The sequence below is a fragment of the Macaca fascicularis genome, chromosome 5 (genome assembly GCF_037993035.2).
Source record: "Macaca fascicularis isolate 582-1 chromosome 5, T2T-MFA8v1.1".
Classification (NCBI taxonomy): Eukaryota; Metazoa; Chordata; class Mammalia; order Primates; family Cercopithecidae; genus Macaca; species Macaca fascicularis.
The window spans coordinates 35,514,464-35,534,622 of NC_088379.1; the positions used below are offsets into that span (position 1 = coordinate 35,514,464).

The following is a 20,159-nucleotide window of genomic DNA, read 5'->3' on the forward strand; positions in this document are numbered from 1 at the left end:
GCCTTTCCTTTATTGCTCCATTAATACATATGTAATAATGTTCTTACCAGTACATTTCACTATATCCCTTCAAACAACCTCTCCATTATGTCACTATCAGAAACTGACAAATGAACTATGAATAGTTCGATAGAAATATGTTTAGTATCATACCCTGGGTCACAGAGTTTAAAATATCAAGGTACTAATATATTCTGGAAATACCTACTTAAAATTGAATTTTTTTATTATACTTTAAGTTCTAGGGTACATGTGCACAACATGCAGGTTTGCTACATATGTATACATGTGCCATGTTGGTGTGTTGCACCCATTAACTCATCATTTACATTAGGTATATCTCCTAATGCTATCCCTTCCTCCCGCCCCACACATCACCCGGTGTGTGATGTTCCCCTTCCTGTGTCCAAGTGATCTCATTGTTCAGTTCCCACCTATAAGTGAGAACATGCAGTATTTGGTTTTCTGTTCTTGTGCTAGTTTGCTGAGAATAATGGTTTCCAGCTGCATCCATGTCTTTTTTTTTTTTAAATAAGCTATGTACTACTCTCTGACACATAAACTATGTGCTTTTATAACAATCAAACATTGAATTCTGAAAGTTCAGTGTGAACACATGATCTCTTTACCTTGTACTTATCAAAGTATGAACTGACTGGGACTCACAGTAACATTATTTAAGGTCCTCTGCAATAAAATGGTGTTCTGAAAAAAAAAGAAAATCGAGGTTTATTGAGCATCAGTTAAGAGTGAGGCCCAAAGTTACCTACTTTTCCAAATGATTTCACAGAGGTAGTCTTGACCTCACGCATTTATGTGAAAAATGGAGATTCCAAGAAATGGAGTCACACAGCAAATGAATGATGTCTGTCTGATTCCAAACCCTATTCATTTCTCTGCAGCTAAGATGGCTGAAAGGAATTAACCAGGTAATATTATGGAGACTGAAACTAACTTTTTTCCTCCTCAAACTGCAACAATATTAAAGCTTTTTATTTCCTTGGCACAACGTTTACCAGTAGCAAGTGCTTTGAGAAACGGCCATCTAATTTTCAGATTAAAAAAGAAAACATACTTTTTATCAAGGATTTCGGATTCACTTTTAAGTTCAACAAGGTGACTGATATGTAACACCCTAGTCAAGTTGGACTTGCCAACTTTCTGCTACACCTGCCTTTCTCTGCAGCCCCAAGAAAGCACACCAAGAGATCCAAGACACTCAAGCACTTGTGTAGCCAGGTGGGGAATTCTTCCAATAAAGGAGCCTTGGAGATTGGATGATGACACGGAAACCAGTCACTGACAAAGGCACAAACAGTATAAGCTCTGAATTTCTCCCAGGTCTTGGGCTACTGGCTTCTGGGAGCTCTGACTCCCAGTCACTGTCTGAGATCTAACCTTTTCTTGGTATTTGATCATTGGCTTTTTCACTTTCCCTAGTTATCTGTTCTCTGAACATGCTTTTCACTGGCAGTTTCTCTCTCCTTGTCCTAGAACCCAACTGTCCATCTTCAATAAAATAACTCTAACCTCCACCTGCTCACTATCTCAACCCTCAAGTACATCTAGATATCACCACTATCACTGCCTTTCCCTCTAGACAGAAAAGCATTTTACTAAAAATGCCAGCTAAAATCTTATCCATTTTCCAAAGGGCAATTCAACTGCTACCCTCTCCTTCCTGGAAGGTCTTTGAAGAAATGCTTTCTCAACCCTTGGTAACCTCAGGACTCTGTAGGCACCAATTATACGATTGTCTTTGGGTTTTATTGCTATTCACATATACATTTCTTTTCTGCCCTAAATGGAAGCTACAACAAGATCAGGAACACATCTTGCTCATCTGTGTCCTCCACCACCTCCAAGTGCTGACTTAACCTCACATGATCAACTTTAGCTGTCTCAGGCTCACACTGCCACATCAGTACTCCTCATGGCCAAAAAAAAAGTTAAATTTTGAAAAAGAGGAATTTCCTCAAGTGAGAAATAAAGTCCTAAAACATTTCAAGTAAAATAGAAATTATTTAATACACACAGCAGTTTTTATAAAGATGCTCTGTGTGTTATGCTGAACACAGAAACATCTTTAGAAAATAGTATTGTAAAAATTCGAAAGGGTTTCCTTTTGCATATATTCTTGGAGATGTTAATTTATGCATCTCCTAGAAGAGGCACAGCACATCCAACCATGTTCTCTTTTCTTTACAACAGCTTCAAACATGTCTCTTCTTGAGATGCGTATTTGGGAAATGTTGGAATAAATTATATCCAGTCTTTCATATTTGCATCTATACAAATCTGCTGAAAAGCTTATTATTTACAGCTGAGAAAAAGTGAAGAAGATGATTTATTTTAATCCTCAAAACCAGTGAGAGGTTTCTAAAAGCAAGCATCACTTATTAAGCTTTTCATCTGCTTTGACCTGTTCGAAAGACAGCCCCCAAAATTCCACATTTTATTTTTTCTTTCATACAGTTTTTAAACCACTAGTTTTAGGGATATTATATTTAGGTCATTCAAATATTTAAACAACTTTTCATAGTTTAAACCGGAAATGTTTCAGTATTTCTTTTGTTGTATGGTGTTATACAATTAGATTCTTAACCGTACATTGGGCAATGTTCACATATTAGGCATTGATTCAGAATTGGAATTTCCATTTCATAAGTAAATAGACAACTATGTGAAATAAGTTCAGATTGTGAATGTGATTATTTTGTTTAATGACATTCATTAAACAAAAGACAGTTGCATACACTATTTGAAAAAGTATAAATTAGAATGTGTCTGTTAGTTTTTAAATTGCATTTTGACAATTGTATTTTGATAATTTACGTGCATGTCTTTAAGGGGGAAACAATTATGAAAAAAAAAAACAAAACACCAAGAGTTCACTACCCTGTTAACGTATAACAGCATTATCAATGGTTCTTGGAGATTTTCAGCCACAAATATGTTGTTGGGTTCAGCAGCTTGTATTACAAAGTTCTTATAAATTGCTGTTTTAGAAAAATTAAAAGAAAATATGTCTAATGCTAGGTTTTTCACAGATTCATTCTACAACAAATACTAAGCATCTACCACGTGCTAGGCAGTGTTCTGCTAAGGCTATCACAGCACAAGAAAAGCAATGCAGATGCCTGTCCCCACGGAGCTTGTATGAAATAAATCAATCATCTGGCCTGTAAGCCCTGTAGAAGAAAGTAATTAAGGGAGCGGTGGGGTGGCAGGGGAGAGCAACAATTGTAATATTAAATTTGGTGGCCAGAGCTTAAATGCAAAGGAGACATTATAGCATGAACTTGAGAGAAGTTCAAGCCATGTTACTCTTGGGGGAAGAGCATTTCGGGCAGAAAGAAGTACAAATGCAGAGGCCTCTAAGGAAGACCTCTGCTTTTTATTACTTCTGTATTTTACTGGACCACAGCCTCATTCATCAGCTACATCTGCTTTTATGCTATAACTGCTGAGTTAAATAGTTGCAACAGAGACCATTTGACTATAAAGCTTAAACTATTTACTACCTGACCCTTTATGGAAAAAGTGTGTTGACACCTGCTACATGGAGTTCGGAATCCCATCTCAATCAGTGCTGTCTGCATCAAAGAGACATGTGGCCATGAAGCTCAGCAACCACTGCATAAGGAAGGGGTAGGCATCACTTTGTCTACTTTAATGAACATCTTAAACCCTCACAATAGCCTACAGAGTCTAATTAGGAAAGGAAAAATTCTGGATTCTACTTCTGATTTAATGAATGCATGCGTTTTGGCTAGCTACACATATTTCTTTCAAGTCATAGCAATATAATCACATAGAAGAGTTTTAAAATTTCTTGGTGATATACCAAGCTCCTTGGTTTATTTTCTTATATCCATTTATCCTGGTATTTTGGGTGGGGGGCGCGGTAGGGGTGAGCTTTAGGACAGAAAATGCAATTATTTCCCCCAAAATAGAAAAATATAAATCCAGAAAACTTACAGCATCTAACCTTCGGCAGGTTCAGAATAGAAAGAATGGAAAGTTAAAGTTCTGAAAAAGAGAGACAGAATATACCCTAACTGTCCCAGAGGTGGCCAACAATGGTAAAACTTTCTCAATGTGCCTGGAGCATAAACAGACCAACCCTGTAAAGGGCGAGATCTCACCCGGGACACACAGGAAACCACAGCTGCTGGGGGCTTTGTACTCAAAGTCTGTTTCTTCTTCCAGTGATACTTTAAGAGAGCACTTGGACGTCTCTAAATACTTCGATTTTACAGAAATGAATTCAAGAATATTCAAGTTCACTGATCCATTCCACTAGTGTTCAGACCTGAGCACTGATCCACACGTTCAACATCTGAATATGCACTTACCAATAACACTTAGGACTAAAAAGAACAAGCAGAGGGTTTTGTCATCATAATGTAACCAGAAACAAGTGACACACACAGCTGAGAGTAAGAAGTACCCTGCTTTGGCTTATTCAAAATCAAATTTCCTAAAGGATGAAAATATATAAGGTACTAACATATAATTACTAACCATATAATTTTGGGGTGTTTTGCTATCTTTTGAAATGTAATTCCTGCTTCTACTAGTCATCTGATGCCGCTTCCAGCAGATATTTTTTTCAATTAAAATTATTTTAGATCAAACCAATCCTTTCTAGAAGTGATACATATTTCAGGAGAACAGGAGAGAAAACCGCACACTGTAGGACTCCCACATTAGCTGCTGATACATGAAAGCTTTAATCTCAAAATAATTTAATAATTCATGAAAAACATTTCAAGTAAATATTTCAAAAAGACATCTAAAAAGCAGGATGCTAGAAAACAATTCTAATTAAATATAATCCTTCCCCAAAGACTTCTCACTACTGTAAAATGCTTAAGGGACAAAAGTTTCTTTGTAAACATCTGTTGATAAATCCATTGAAAAGTGTAATATTCACGGGACTCTGACCTTCTGTGCAACATACAAAAATTAAAACAATATATCAATAACAGTGAAGACCTAAACCTAACAAAGATGTACTTTTCCCTAACTACAATAAGCCTTGTATTCTCAAACAGAGCACTGTTATGATATGAGCAAAAGCTAAACAGTGTGGGCTGAGTAATACTAACTCAGTCTGTCTTGTTTTTCTTTGTTACATACTGGAACACAGATTAGCACATTTTGATGCGAACTTAGAAGGTAACATTAAGAAATTAGATGTGAGGTCATAACTTTCTATTTTAATTTGCAATTCTGGACCTTAATGCAGCATTGCATTGCACATCTCTCTCCTTATGTCTAAAGAATAGCACTGGCAAAAGCGTGCTGAAAGTCTCTAAAAATGGCCTCTCTGTGTATATGTGTGTGTGGAGGTGGAGTGGGGGAACAGCAACCCAGGAGGTTCAGAAATGAATAAACTTGAAATTTTAAAAATATGCCACTTATGAAATAAATGAATACATACATACCCTTGAGGAGAGAGCTTATCCAGCCATCCCGATTTAACCTTCTTTACAGATGCTCCATAAAAGCAGGCATAGGGAGATATTGCCTGTGAAGAAACAGCTGATGAATCAGCATTTCCACTTGTTGAGCTTAATGGATAACTGTGCCTATTAACGGAGTCCAAAGTCAATGCTTTTTGAGTCCTAGATTTAGATGCCTTTGAATTTTTTCTTCTTAAACTCTGAAAGCATTCTTCTACTGTTGAGTATTCTGATTCAGAAGCAGTGTCTATCAAAAAATTGTTTTTGTCCTCTCGAGGTATCCAAATATCTTCCACCTTGTCCTCACTTATTTTCTCCTTTCTGTTATCATATATGCTAAATGGAAAAATGATGTAAACATTTCAAAGTGCTATATGTGATTTAAGACATCAGTGACATTTTGAAAATTTATAAATAACCAATAACAGAAACATAAGGCCAGGAAAATCCTAGAGTTTCAATTAACCCTATTGAAAATTTTTTTAACTCTTCCAGAAAAACTAAGTAAAATTCTTTCATTAACCTATGACATATGTGAATACTATTACAAGTTTTTTCTTAGGTATAATTTAATCTTATCCCTTTTATTTTGGATGGTTAGGTGCAGGTGCTAAGGATGGAGACTGGGTATATTCTTCATATCACAATTTAAACATCTTCAATAGCACAACTAAGTGGCCAGCCCAATCTCTCTGGGCAACGTCATGGACCATTAACTCATCTATATGGAGATCTTATTTCCCACTTGTTTACCGCTCTCTACTATCCTCTAATCAACTCCAAGGACCCCATGTTTCACCATAATGCAATAAAACAGAGAGTACGCCTGACTGCTGAGAGCATCAGTATTATTTTGCAATGCTGATGAGGAAAGATATTGCAGCACACTGCTAGCTAGAAAACAATAAAGGGTCAGTGTATATCCAGGAATTAAAGGCTATGTAATGCAAAATATTTATTGGAACGCATTCATAATTGCTATACATATTTCTACAGATTCAAGGAATGACATAATAGATCAACTCATTCATTAATGACAAAGGACATTGTTTTGCTGATCAATGAAACAGATATGCCTGGGCTCAAATTACATCTTTCTGGATATAGCATTCTAAAAACGATTACTGCCTTAAGAATAATTTAGCCTGGCCCTTTCATATTTTGCATTATATTAGATTATGTCAAATGTTTACTGAAGCTGTTTAATTATTTAGCTTTAACTGAGGGAAACCTCTAACAATGTTAGCCTTAGAAAATGAAAGACAAAAATAAAATGAATGTCCCGCTAAAAGAGTTTAATTAAACTGTTGGCAATACAAAAGAGAAATGCTTTAGGGGATGAATACTCCATTTTCCATGATGTGATTATTATGCTTGTATCAAAATATGTTATGTACCCCAGAAATATATACATCTACTATGTAATCTCAAAAATTAAAAATTAAGAAAAAGAAAATGAAATATCAGGTAATGATCCAGTATGCCAAGTTCCAATAAAACTGACAGAAAAACAAAATTGAAGTTGCTGCATACAAATTCTAACTCCGTGTGTGATCCAAATAACTGGATAATTGCCATGCTTCTTGCCAGTGCTGAAACTCCAATAAAAATAATATATTACACTTGTAAAAGTCTGCAACTTGCATAGTGATGTTCTGTACTGCCCTTTGCTCCTTTTTATTAACATAACCTCTCATCTTTAATGTGCAATCACAGTCACCTGTATTGCTTTGGGGCAGGGGTGTGGTTTCCATTAGAAAAACACAAAACGAATCTGCCACAGAATGCAACTATTTACTTGATTTACAGAGCATAATTCAATTAATAAAATGGGTGCTGTTATGCTTACATTTAGAGAGGAGAAATTTGAACTTATCAACATAAACTATTTTCTCTGGCACACAATATTATACTATGAATGAAAAGTCAACATTGTATAACAGTTTATTCTAAATAGTTAATCATCATCAATCATGATCTCATACCTTGATTTGATGATAAAAGAGTTCGTCGCAGTAGTTGCTTCCCCTTTGAGTGCTTCTTCCTGGGTCAAAAATTCATTCTTTATAGATCGCTTCTATTAAAAAAGCAAAAAAACAAAAAACACATACTGTTTTGCTTTTTGGTTTGGGGATTTGTTTGTATGTGTAGCAATATTCTACAAAAATCCATAATATCTGAGTTTAACTAAATAAGTCTAATTACTTAGATCAATTTTCAGAAAAAAAAGATAGTCTACATTAAACAGACTTTTGATGTTTTTTTCACTATTTTATTCAAATCGTTAACTCATCAGTTCAAGTAAGAGCAAAAGAAGATGCTAACCAAAAATAAAATTTATATACTTTTATTTAATTCATTTTTGTCTTCCAACTTCTCTTTTATCAAGACCAAGAAATAATGTAGCAAAAGAGCACAAGTAATAGAAAAGAATGAGTGATAAGCTAAATAATTAAAATATATATATAATTGGAAGTCTACGCACTTCGGAAGTCTGCACTTGGCTACAAGGCAAAGCAAAAATCTAGAGAGTGTTTATAAGTTTTACAGAGTTTGTCTTTTGTTTAATTAACCCAATCTTGTGGCAAACTTTTAAAACTCACTATCCTGGATTCCCGAAGTCAAAATAAAAGTGTGTTTCTATAATGTATATTGAAAGATTACAGATTTTACCATAATTTTACTGAACAAAAATTTTGCTGACTGGAAATTTCACTCTTCAACATAATGCCATTCTTCAAATAGCTTGGAGAAAAATGAAGAGGTACAAATAGGCAGAAAAGTAAATAATTGATTATGGAAAACAATTAAAATGTATGGGACTAACCTTGGAATTTTCTAGTCTCTGGAAGAGAAAGGTCTCTCCATAAGGAAAGATGGAAGATGAATTCTCCTCATTTGAATCTTTTAGGGGAATTATAGGATGAAAATGGAAAGATGTGAATAATGTGAAATACTGTTTTTAAAAAAAGATTAAAAGCATGAGTTTTTTATGGCATTATCACAACGTAAGCTTTATTCTGTAAGAGTCCAAATTATGCTAATTCTTATCCCCAAATCAATTCTCCTCATTGTCTTCTTGATATAACACTCATGGTATCCACTATTTGCTTCACAGACATAACTCACTGCTCCTTAAATTGCAAACTGTCACATATGTCCTTGCCAGCCTCTAGGATCCACATTAATATAACCAAATACATTGCCCACATACAAAAGAAATTGTCATGGTGCCATTTATAATGATAACTCCTAAATAATGAAATATTCTAAACGGCAGAAAATTAAGCTTAGTTCTATAACTTACAATAAATAGTTATAAAAAGGTCACCAACATAATAGCTAGATATCACTTAAAATCCCAGAAGGCATTTAAAATAATTCCTCTAATGCCATAGCTACTAACGCATCTGTCAATAAATTATTTCAAGAGAAGTTCTACCATCCTTGAATTACACTAATCTACAAAAAAAGAATTCTCAATATTTGCATTTCTACTATGGCAAAAATTTCTCTTAAAGATTCAGTACCCAAGTGTTTGACATCTTATTGTCAAAAAGAATGTTCCCAAACTTGTATAATCAGAACTTTCAAAATGAAAGAAAAGCCTCTGTCACTGTTCAATTTGCCAGAGCAACAATGACAGCCCTTTCCAGTTACCATGGCAAAATCACTTTCCATACATATATCTTTGTTCTGTAGCTCAGACTGCCAGAAACCATTTAATTTAGTTAAATGCCTGCAACTGTGGCTAATGATAAATGAAGCTTGCATAAAAAGAAAACTTTTTACATTAGCATGTACAAATTTCTTGGAGTCAGAGTGTATATTATTGCCTTTTATTCAGTCCCCTTTAAAAGTGTCTGAGGTACTATGAATGCTGGCAGACAGTTATTTCCATTGTTCCCTATACCACAGGTGGGCTGCCTTCTCAATCATGATTTTAACACAGTTAAGACTATCAAATGAGCTCTAATTTAAGGAGAAATTAAACACATAGACTCACTTTGCCATGCCACAGATTTTTCAGTTGAGGTAGCAACATTTCTTCTTTCACGAAAATAGCTTAAAAAGCAAAGGAGAAAATATTTATGAGTGAAAATATTTAAGATATTTAGGACTACAATTAAAATTATTAGAAAATATTATGAGAAAATATTTATGATTTATATTTAAGTGAAGGATTTATTAGAGAGAGATACATTCTTTTGGGTAGGAAAAAAACAATATTCAGAAATTAATTCTGACTTGAAAAAAGCTGAATGGCCAACTTCCACAAATGTCTTTTTCTATTTAGACTTTTAAAGAAAGAGATTTTCTTTGCAAAGGAAATTTTTTACCAGTGTTTGCTACTCACATCTATAATTCACAACAGTAAGTAAACATATTTGTCCAATGTTAGTATGCACATAAAGTAATTTCAAAACTGCTAGTCATATCTCTGAAAGAAAGAGATTTACTAACTAGATGTCAGTATTTATGTAGCTTTTTGTCTTTAGCTTTTTAATAGTCAAAAACATGCCTGGCTCTGTAGGCACAATATGAAAATACACACAAGATCTTCTTTCAAAGATCCTACAGTCTCGGGAGGAAGGTATCACAGGGTAATTATTTAGAATACAACATGATAACAGCAATGGCAGAGGTAAACACTGGAGAAGCAGAGGGTGATGAAGGCCTTCTACAATATAACAGAGTTCTCTTTTTCATCTAAAAAAAAGGAAAAATGAAAAAGAAGAACAAAACTGGCAGATTTATACTATACAATTTCAATATTTAATCTAAAACTACAGTAAGCTAATAATCATTGTGCCATTGCTGAAAGTACAGACAATTCAATCAATGGAATTGAATAGAAAGCCCACATATACAGTCCCACACATCTCTGGTCCATTGACTTAAGAAAAAAGTTCCGAAGAAATGCGGTGGAAAAAGAATAGCCCTTTAAACAAATGTTGCTGGAACTGGATATCTCAATGATTAAAAGAAGTGAATGTCAACTTTTACTTCACATCATGCACAAAAATTAACTCAAAGTAGAGTTGGGACCCAAATGTTTAATGCTACAACTCCAGAAATTCTGAAAAATATGAGAGAAAAATCATTGTAACATCTGAGTAGGCAAAGATTCTTTAAATAGAATAAAAAACTAAAACCTTAACAAACATTGAAATGTAGTCTTTATGAAAATTTAAAATTTATAATGTCACATACTAGTGACAAGTGATTTGCCCAAATCAAAAAAAAAAGGACTCTTACAATCCAGTAATAAGAAATACAACTCGATTTTAAAATGGGTTAACCTGCCATGGTGGTGATCACCTCTGGTCCTAGCAACTCAGGAGGCTGAGGTGGGAGGACAGCTTGAGCCCAGGAGGTGGAGCCCTGCAGTGACCCATGATTGTGCCACTGCACTCCAGCCAGAGCAACAAAGACTTTGTCTCAAAAAAACAAAAACAAAGCACACACACAAGAATAAAAAGAACAGCATGAGCAATATAGAGAGACCCTGTCTCTACAAATATAAGTAATAATAAATGCCATTTTTTAAGCTTGGGCACAGTGGTTCATGCCTGTTACCACAACATTTTGGGAGGCCAAGGTGGGCAGATTTCTTGAGCTCAGGAGTTTGAAACCAGCTTCTTGGGCAACATAATAAAACCCCATCTCTAAAAAAAAAAAAAAAAAAAAAAAATCAGCTGGGTGTGGTGGTGCATGCCTGTAGTCCCAGATACTTGGGAGGCTAAGGTGGGACAATTACTTCAGTCCAGGAGGTTGAGGTTGCAGTGAGTCATGACTGCATCACTGCACTCCAGCCTGGGCAACAGAGTGAGACCCTGTCTCAGAAAATAAATAAAATAAACAAAATGGAAAAATGTAAATAGTTGTATCACAAAATATATGAATGTGTGATAATACCACATACACATTAGAATAGCTAAACTATAGCCTGTCAATATCAAGTGTTGGAGAATATGTGGAATAATCAGAACATTTAAATACTGCTGGCAGAAAATAAATAAATACTGCTGGCAGGAATGTAAAAGGGTGCATCCATTTTGGAAAATTGCTTGTATTTTCTTATAAAAATAAACATTCACCAAACTTCAAAGCCCAGCTACTCCAATCCTACCAAAAATATTGAAAACAGATGTTCACAGAAAGACCTGTATACAAATGGTCACAGCAGCTTTATTCTCAATAATCAAAAACTTGAAAAAACCCAAATAGACATCAAGAAGTAAATGAACAAATAGTGGTGTATGGATCCAAGAGACTATCACCCAGCTGAAAGAAAAAAAACTACTAAAAAAACTAATAATCTAAATAAATGTCAAAAATCATCATGCTGAGCAAAAGAAGACATAAGAAATACTGTCATGCATGGTTTAATGACAGGGATACAGTCTGAGAAATAGGTTGTTAGGCAATTTCATCATTTGCAAACATCATGGCATGTACTTACACAAACCTAGATGGTACAGCCTACTTCACGCATAGGTTATATGGTATAGCCATTATATTCTTACAGGACCAATGCCATATCTGTGGTCCATCACTGACAAAAATATCATTGCATGGTGCAGGACTGCATATTCTAACTTTTTCTATATGAGCACGTGAAACAGGGATGGACTGTATAAGAAACTAAGAAACTCTTAGAAGTAACAGAACTGCTCTGTTTCTTGATTGTGGTAAAAATTTCATAGGTTTATGTATCTTTCACAGCTCATCAAATTACATGCTTTAAGGGATTATAATTTATTATATATATTTTTCGACCTCAAAAGGAGTTGTTTCAGAATGAATTCAGCAGCCGAGCATGGCGGCTCACACCTTAATCCCACCACTTTGGGAAGCCGAGGTGGGCAGATCACCGGAGGCCAGGAGTTTGAGACCAGCCTGACTAACATAGATAAACCTCATCTCTACTAAAAACACAAATCTTAGCTGAGCATGGTGGCACGTGCCTGTGATCCCAGTTACTCAGGTGGCTGAGGCAGGAGAATCTCTTGAACCCAGGAGGCGGAGGGCGCAGTGAGCCAAGATAGCGCCACTGCACTCCAGCCTGGGTAGCAGAGTGAGACAGCATCTCAAAAATAAACAAATAAAAATACAAAATACAAAAATAAAAATAAAAATGATTTTAGCAAACTTACTAATAGGGTTGACATATAAATATCAATTCCATCCCCAAATATCAGCAAACAAAATGAAACATTAAAATGGTGCCATATAGTATAAGGGCATTAAAAAACTACCAAAACCTAGAATTAAATCTAGCAAAAGATTTGCAAGAATTCAATTAGAAAACATTACCAAGAAAATTGGAAAAAAATCTAATTAAAAATATATGAAATACTAGATGTTGCAAAGATGACAATACCCCCTATATTAATCTGTAGAGTCAACGCAACCCTAATCAAAAGAGTTACAGGGAGGGACACGTGAGATTTAACAAACTGATTCTAAAATACATGTGAAAAAGAAAGGACCAATAATGACACATTTTTAAAGAGTACAGTGAGAAGACATACTCTACCAGGTTTCATGATTTATTATATAGCTGTAGTAATTAAAACACTATATTACTGATAAAAAGGATAATAGGCTATTGAACTAGAATTAAGAACCCACTTAAAGAGACCCAGTTACATGGATAGAGCTGGAGATCATTTTCCTTAGCAAACCAATGTAGGAACAGAAAACCGAATAGCACATGTTCTCCCTTGTAAGTAAGAGCTAAATGATTAGAACATATGAGCACAAAAGAGGGAACAACAGATACTGTGGCCTACTAGAAGAGGGGAAGTGAGAGGAAGGAGAGGATCAGAAAAAATAACTATTGGGTACTAGGCTTAGCAGCTGTGACGCAAGTTTACTTATATAACAACCCAGCACATGTACCCTGAAACTAAAATAATTTTTTTTTAAAAAAAAGAGATCCAATTGCATTTAAGCCAAAGAGGTCAATCTATAGCAATGAAGAAAGTATGGTCTTTTGAAAGACTAGATCACCTGTACATCTATATGGAAGCAAACGAAAATTTACTCCTACCTCAGACAATACACAGAAATCAATTCAAGATAGATTATAAATCCCAGTACAATAGGTCAAACAATGCAGCTAGAAGATAAAAATAGAAGATTTTCATGTGTCCTAAGACATAAAAGTTTTAACTCTAAAGGAAAGTATGGGTAAATTTGACTAAATTAAAATGAAGAACTCTTATTCATTTAAAAAGTCACAATTAAGGAACACAAAAACAAGATGCAGAGGCAGAAGATACACTGTACAAGGGGTTTATACCCACAGTTTATCAGTAACTCTTAAGAATAAATAACACTTAAGAAATACACACAAAAATGCAATTTAAAACAACCAAAACCAAAATAGGTGAAAGATCTGAAAAGGCATCAACCAAAGATACAAATGTAGCAAAAGGTCAATAAACAAGGGCATAAGGTGTTCAATCTCATTAGTTATCACAAAATGCAAATATAAACCACAATAAAATAACACTACACATGTATCTATATATCTATATGGCTAAAAAAAAAAAAAAAAAAAAAACCACACACAAATGTTGAGGGTATGAAACAAGGGGAATGCACATAAGCTGTTGATGGTAATGCAAATTCATACAACTAGTTTATAAGAACCATTTTGCATTATCTACAAAAATGGAAAATGTACATATCCCATGACACAGCAATCCTACTCCTAGGTCTGTACTCAACAGCCATGCATACAAGTATGCCTCAAGAATAACCACCCAAATATACATCAATGGGCAAATGGATAAACAAATTGGAGATTCACACAAAGAAACACTATTCAACAATAAGAATATGACATGCAACAACACAGACACATCTCAAAAACATCATACTGAATAAAGACGTCAGATACGAAAGATGACCTGCTGTGTGATTCCATTTATATAAAATTCCCAAATAGGCAAAACTAACTAATAGTGAAATCTACAGGTGCCTGATTCAGGAAGTTGGGAATTTACTGCAAATAGTCACAACAGAATTTTGGGAAAAGTGGGGATGAGTGATGGAAATGTTCTAAATCTTAATTGTTATAGTGGTCACATAAGCATGTATATACTGAAAATTAGTCTATTTTATATGCAAATTATGTCTAAGTTGATTTATATGTGTACACATATTTACATTATATGCATGTATATATATATACACACACACACATGCACCTACAAATAAATATATACACAAAATATTGGATAAGGTAGAAAATACGAAATATCTAACAAAATTAAGAATGAATATTATAGCATATTCATACAATAAAATACTATACTGCAGTAAAAATGAACAAACTATAACCACAGGCACAAACATGAATGATTCTCACAGTTAAGCAAAACGAGCTAGACTAAAAATATACTCACTATAAGACTGCAATTTGTTTAAGATCACAAAATGGGCAAAGCTATAATGTTTGGGTCAAACCTAAAAGGTAAAACCTTTTTTAAAAGCATCCTTTATTTGTTCTTTATCTCCATATTCTTGATACTTTTATAAAGCTGTAATTGTTTCCTGACATTTGTGTACTACTAACGCAAGTACTTACTACCGATTTGAACCCTTGAGTGGAGCAATACTCAAATTTTGTACATCTTTGGTAACTTGCACTAGTAATTAATATTGCTACTTCTTACCGAGCATTTACAATATGCAAGATAGGTCTCAGATTTTTACATATAAGCACACGTGTGTGTGTGTGTTTGTGTGTGTGTGTGTGTGTGTGTGTAGTCATCCCCTGCACAACGTTTTGATCAATGACAGACTGCACATACGACAGTAGTCCAATAAGAACATAATGAGAATGAAAAATTCCTATTGCCTAGTGACACTGTAGCCATTGCAACACCACAGTACAACACGTTATTCATGTTTGTGGTGATGATGCTGGTGCAAGCAAATCCACCGCACTGCCAGTCATATAAAAGTATACTGCATACAATTATGCACAGTACATAATACTTGATAGTAAGTGATCTTACTGGTTCATATATTTACTATACTTTTTATTTTATTTTAGAGTATACTCCTCCCACTTATTTTTTTTTTAAGATAACTGTAAAATAGCCTCGGTCAGGTCCTTCAAGTGGTATTCCAGGAGAAGGCACTGTTGTCACAGGTGATGGCAGCTCCATGCACATAACTGTCCCTGAAGACCTTCCAGAAGATGGGAATGTGGAAGAGTTGTAAATTTTATACGTTTTTTTAAATTAATTAAACATAGAAAAATGCTTATAGAATGAGGATATAAAGAATATTTTTGTGCAGCTGTACAATGTGTGTTTTAAGCTAAGTGCCATTACAAGGGAGTAGGAAGCTTGAAAAGTTAAATACAATTAAAAAGTTATCATAAGCTAGTTAATTTATCATTGAAGAAAAAAATACTGTTATAAATCTAGTGTAGCCTAAGGTTACAGGGTCTATAAAGTCTACAGCGGTGTGATGTCCTAGGCTTCACCTTCACTCACCTCTCACTGACTCACCCATGGTAAGTGCCCTATACAAGTGTACTGCTTTTTATCTTTACACCATATTTTTCCTATACCTTTTCTATGTTTAGATTTGTTTAAATTCACAAATATCTACTATTGTCTTACAATTTTAATTCAGTACAGTAACATGTTGTACAGGTTTGTAGCTAGGAAGAGTAGGCTCTACCATATAGCCTATGTGTGTAATAGGCTATACCATCTAGGTTTGTGTAAGTACATTCTGTGATGCCCAAATAAGGACATAAGCACCTAATGGCATATTTCTCAGAATGTGTGCCCATCGTCAAAGATTCATGCATGTGTATACACACAAACATACAGTATACAGATAAAAAAATAAAACAACAAGAAATAAGATTATTATCTGCATGTTGGTAAAATTGGCACAGAAAGGGGTTAGGTCACTTACTCAAGTTCACACAGCTCATAAGTAACTAATCTGAGATTCAAACCCAGGCAGTCTTGTTCCTTACCCAGGACCTAAGCCACAATGCTTAACTTAAATTAAAAAAAAAAAAAAAAAAGATTTTGAATATTTTAAGTATACCCATTAGTGGAATTTTTAAGCAATATTTTGTTGGTTTTACCAATAAATAAAATGTGAAGAAAAAGGTTTTTGATAATTTGTATTGATTTCCTCATATAGTATCTACCTACAAGGGATTACCAAATCTATCAACCAAGTTCAGTTGAACTGCTAGAGATGAAAAATTAGCACAAATATAGTAAGTAAGTTGTTTTGAAAACTCTTGAGTAGCAACTTACATTTTCATTTATCTACTACTAAATTATCACAACCTTTCTTATATTCTAACACCTATTATGCCCAAAGCAAAAAGCAAGTGGCTTTATTTATCTACAGCTCACATTAATTCCTTGTATCAGCCCTATGAGGTAGGACGTGGTGTCCTAATCCTACCAATAAAGGTGGGAAATTCTCCCAGCTCAAGTCCCACAGCTAAGAAGTAGAAATCCAAGATTCAAGATCAATTTTATCTTTCTTTTCTACTATTTTACCACCAGCTATCCTGAAAACTGCTTTTAACTTGGAAATATAAAGCATGTTGATTTGTGAAAATTAAGAACCGAACCATAGTCATCATCCTCTCTTGTTCTTATACTTTTACGATGTTAGCCTAGTTACTTAAAAGTTCTGAACCTGCTTTCCACATTTATTGAAGGGGGAAAAATCCAGGGCCTGCTGCCTAGGAATATTATGATGATTAATGAGATGATGCTTTTAAAGAGCATAAGGCAGGGGCCTACATAATATAAAAACTCAGTAAAAAATGTTATTTGTATTACAGAAAAAAATTGTTGGTCCTCCTGGTAAACCTAATGTGTGCATTTGTTTCTTAAAGTCCTCAAAATGAACACTTTATATGTGTAATAGTGAAAAAAGTGTCAACAACCTAGGAGAATAAATTGTGTTTTTAAAATCAAATATTATACAACAGTTATTATATAAAATACATATATTGATGTGAACAAATCACAAAAATATTAAGTGAAACACCAAACTATAAAAGAATATCATTTTCATTAATCAAAAACATCTACAGCAATGCTATGGCATCTGTAGTAAAAGTACGAAAGCATGCATGAGTAGGATAAACACCAGTTTCAGAATATTCTTTACTTCCGGGCACAAAGGAAGGAGGCAGAAGAGTTAGTTGAATTTATTATTTCTCAATAAACTAAAGTCTGGGTCCACTATGGCAAGATATTATTTTTTAATCTAGATGGTATTATACGATAACATGGTATTTTGCATACTCTTATGCATGTTTGAAATTTTTCAATTTATAAATAATTTTATCTTAATATTTTTGTTGTGGTTTTCAAACCATTTTTTTAACTATTTTTTTATTATTATACTTTAAGTTCTAGGGTACATGTGCCCAACGTGCAGGTTTGTTACATATGTATACATGTGCCATGTTTGTGTGCTGCACCCATTAACTCATCATCCACATTAGGTATATCTCCTAATGCTATCCCTCCTCCCACCCCCCTCCCCACAATAGGACCTGGTGCGTGATGTTCCCCTTCCTGTGTCCAAGTGATCTCATTGATGGGAAATAAACCATTTTTTAAATACGACTCATACTACAGTTTCTGACCAGGAAGCCAGAATTACTAGCTTACCTCCAAACACTGAGAAGGTACCTCCTTTTCCTCATAAATTTCCTGAAAGTCATAACCTCATCTTCATCCTTTGTATCACACCCCTTTATCCCTTCCCCTCAGTGCTCTGGACCAACAAGCTAACCCTTGTTGAAAAAATGCCCCAAGCATCATAAACATATCCAGGTAATATATGTCATTGTTGAAGGGCTCAGAAATCATCTCATATGTAAATGAGCTTGGGAAATAAAGCATGTATATTTACAGATTGATTTGTGGAGTTTCAAAAAAGGGAAATTTTAAAATAAAGCTTTATTTTAGTAAGCTAAAACTTATTTTCAAATGGAAATAATGCTTGAAAACCCCAAATAATAATAAAATATAAAAATAAAACCCAAATCAAAAATATCAATGATTCTGAATCACATTAACTTGGTAAATGTTTCATTAATATTTTCCCTATGTCAATTTTATTATTTTTAAAACCCTAAATCTGGAAATACAGGAAACCTGCAGATGTTCAATTGTGATGGACTAACAGTCCTTGCCTGTGGAATGCAGTATGTTTGTAAGGCCTTTGAAAACACATAAATTCTGCTACTTAAATAGAGAATTAACAAATTTCTATGCAAGTAAAGAAAAACTACTGTTGTGAATAAAATTGTGTCCCCACCACACAAAATTCATATGTTCAAACTCTAACCCATAACGTGACTGTACTTAAATTAGGTAAGTAATTAAAGTTAAATACAGTCATAAGGGTGGGGCCCTGTTCCAATAGAACTGGTAGCCTTCTAAAAACAGAAACCAGAGATGGCTCTCTCTCGCTCAGCCCAGGAACAAAGCTCACATAAGCAGACATCAAGAAGGCCACCATCTGATAGCTAGTAGAGAGCCGTCACCAAAACCAAAGGATGCTAGCACTTTGATTTCAGACTTTTAGTATCCAGAACGATAAGAAAAATCTACCCAGTCTACGGTATTTTGTCATGATAGCCAGAGAGACAAAGACAACTATCATTGGTATCAGAATTAAAATGGTTTGTTTAAAGAACCTGAATATAAAAGAAGAGAAAGTAATGAATAATTCTGATTATAAAAGTGAGCGTTCAGCATACCTACAGGTTTTATTTTTTTATTTATTTTTTTTTGTGATATATATATTTTTATACTTTAAGTTCTAGGGTACATGTGCATAACGTGCAGGTTTGTTACATATGTATACTTGTGCCATGTTGGTGTGCTGCACCCATCAACTCAAAAACAAACAACCCCATCAAAAAGTGGGCAAAGGATATGAACAGACATTTCTCAAAAGAAGACATGCATACAGCCAACAGACATATGAAAAAAGGCTCATCATCACTGGCCATCAGAAAAACGCAAATCAAAATCACAATGAGATACCATCTCACACCAGTTAGAATGGCAATCATTAAAAAGTCAGGAAACAACAGGTGCTGGAGAGGATGTGGAGAAACAGGCTTTATTTTTAAAAATATTTTTAATCACTAAAGTTGCCAGAAAAGCAGTGGCATAAAGGTAAATGTCAAAGATATCCCCTTATGAGCTGTACTTACTCACTACTTAGACAAGGCAGCCAAATCAAAAAAATAATTACATGCCATATGTGGATCATCATTTTACAGAATGTTAAAAACAATTTTTTAAAAAATGCAGTTCTCACAATTGATAACAGACTATGGGTCATTCTAGAGTGAAATGCAAAAAAAAAAAAAAAAAAAAAAAAAAAAACCACAGTCATTAGGCAACAGTTTAATACTGCCCTGAGGTTTTCATAATATCTAACTAAAACAGACAAATCTGAATTCAAAAAGCATGAGAGCAGGTTAATTATAGCAAAGACCAATAATGTGAAACTTACAATGCACAGATAATTAAGCCTCAATCTGTGAAGTTTTAAGAAAATCTTTAGGGTAAGAATGAATTATCATTACAAAACTACCACAACACATAAGTTTACAACATCATGAATTTTTGTAATCTACTAGCA

The 20,159-nt window shown here is 34.3% G+C and overlaps 1 protein-coding gene across 13 annotated transcripts in view; it reads right to left on the reverse strand.

Annotated features, from left to right (window-relative positions):
• The window catches only part of ARAP2 (ArfGAP with RhoGAP domain, ankyrin repeat and PH domain 2), a 180,301-nt gene that overhangs the window by 137,715 nt on the left and 22,427 nt on the right, over positions 1 to 20,159 (reverse strand). For all 13 annotated transcript variants that reach the window (XR_012434769.1, XR_012434770.1, XR_012434771.1 and 10 more), the window contains exons 3-6: positions 9,478 to 9,536; positions 8,299 to 8,375; positions 7,457 to 7,548; positions 5,454 to 5,807 (exon numbers count right to left, since the gene is read on the reverse strand). Coding sequence is in view for 10 of the 13 variants with exons in the window: in XM_074039512.1 (XP_073895613.1) it covers positions 5,454 to 5,807; positions 7,457 to 7,548; positions 8,299 to 8,375; positions 9,478 to 9,536 (582 nt within the window). In the remaining 3 variants the exon portion in view is untranslated. The remainder of the gene's footprint in view (positions 1 to 5,453; positions 5,808 to 7,456; positions 7,549 to 8,298; positions 8,376 to 9,477; positions 9,537 to 20,159) is intronic.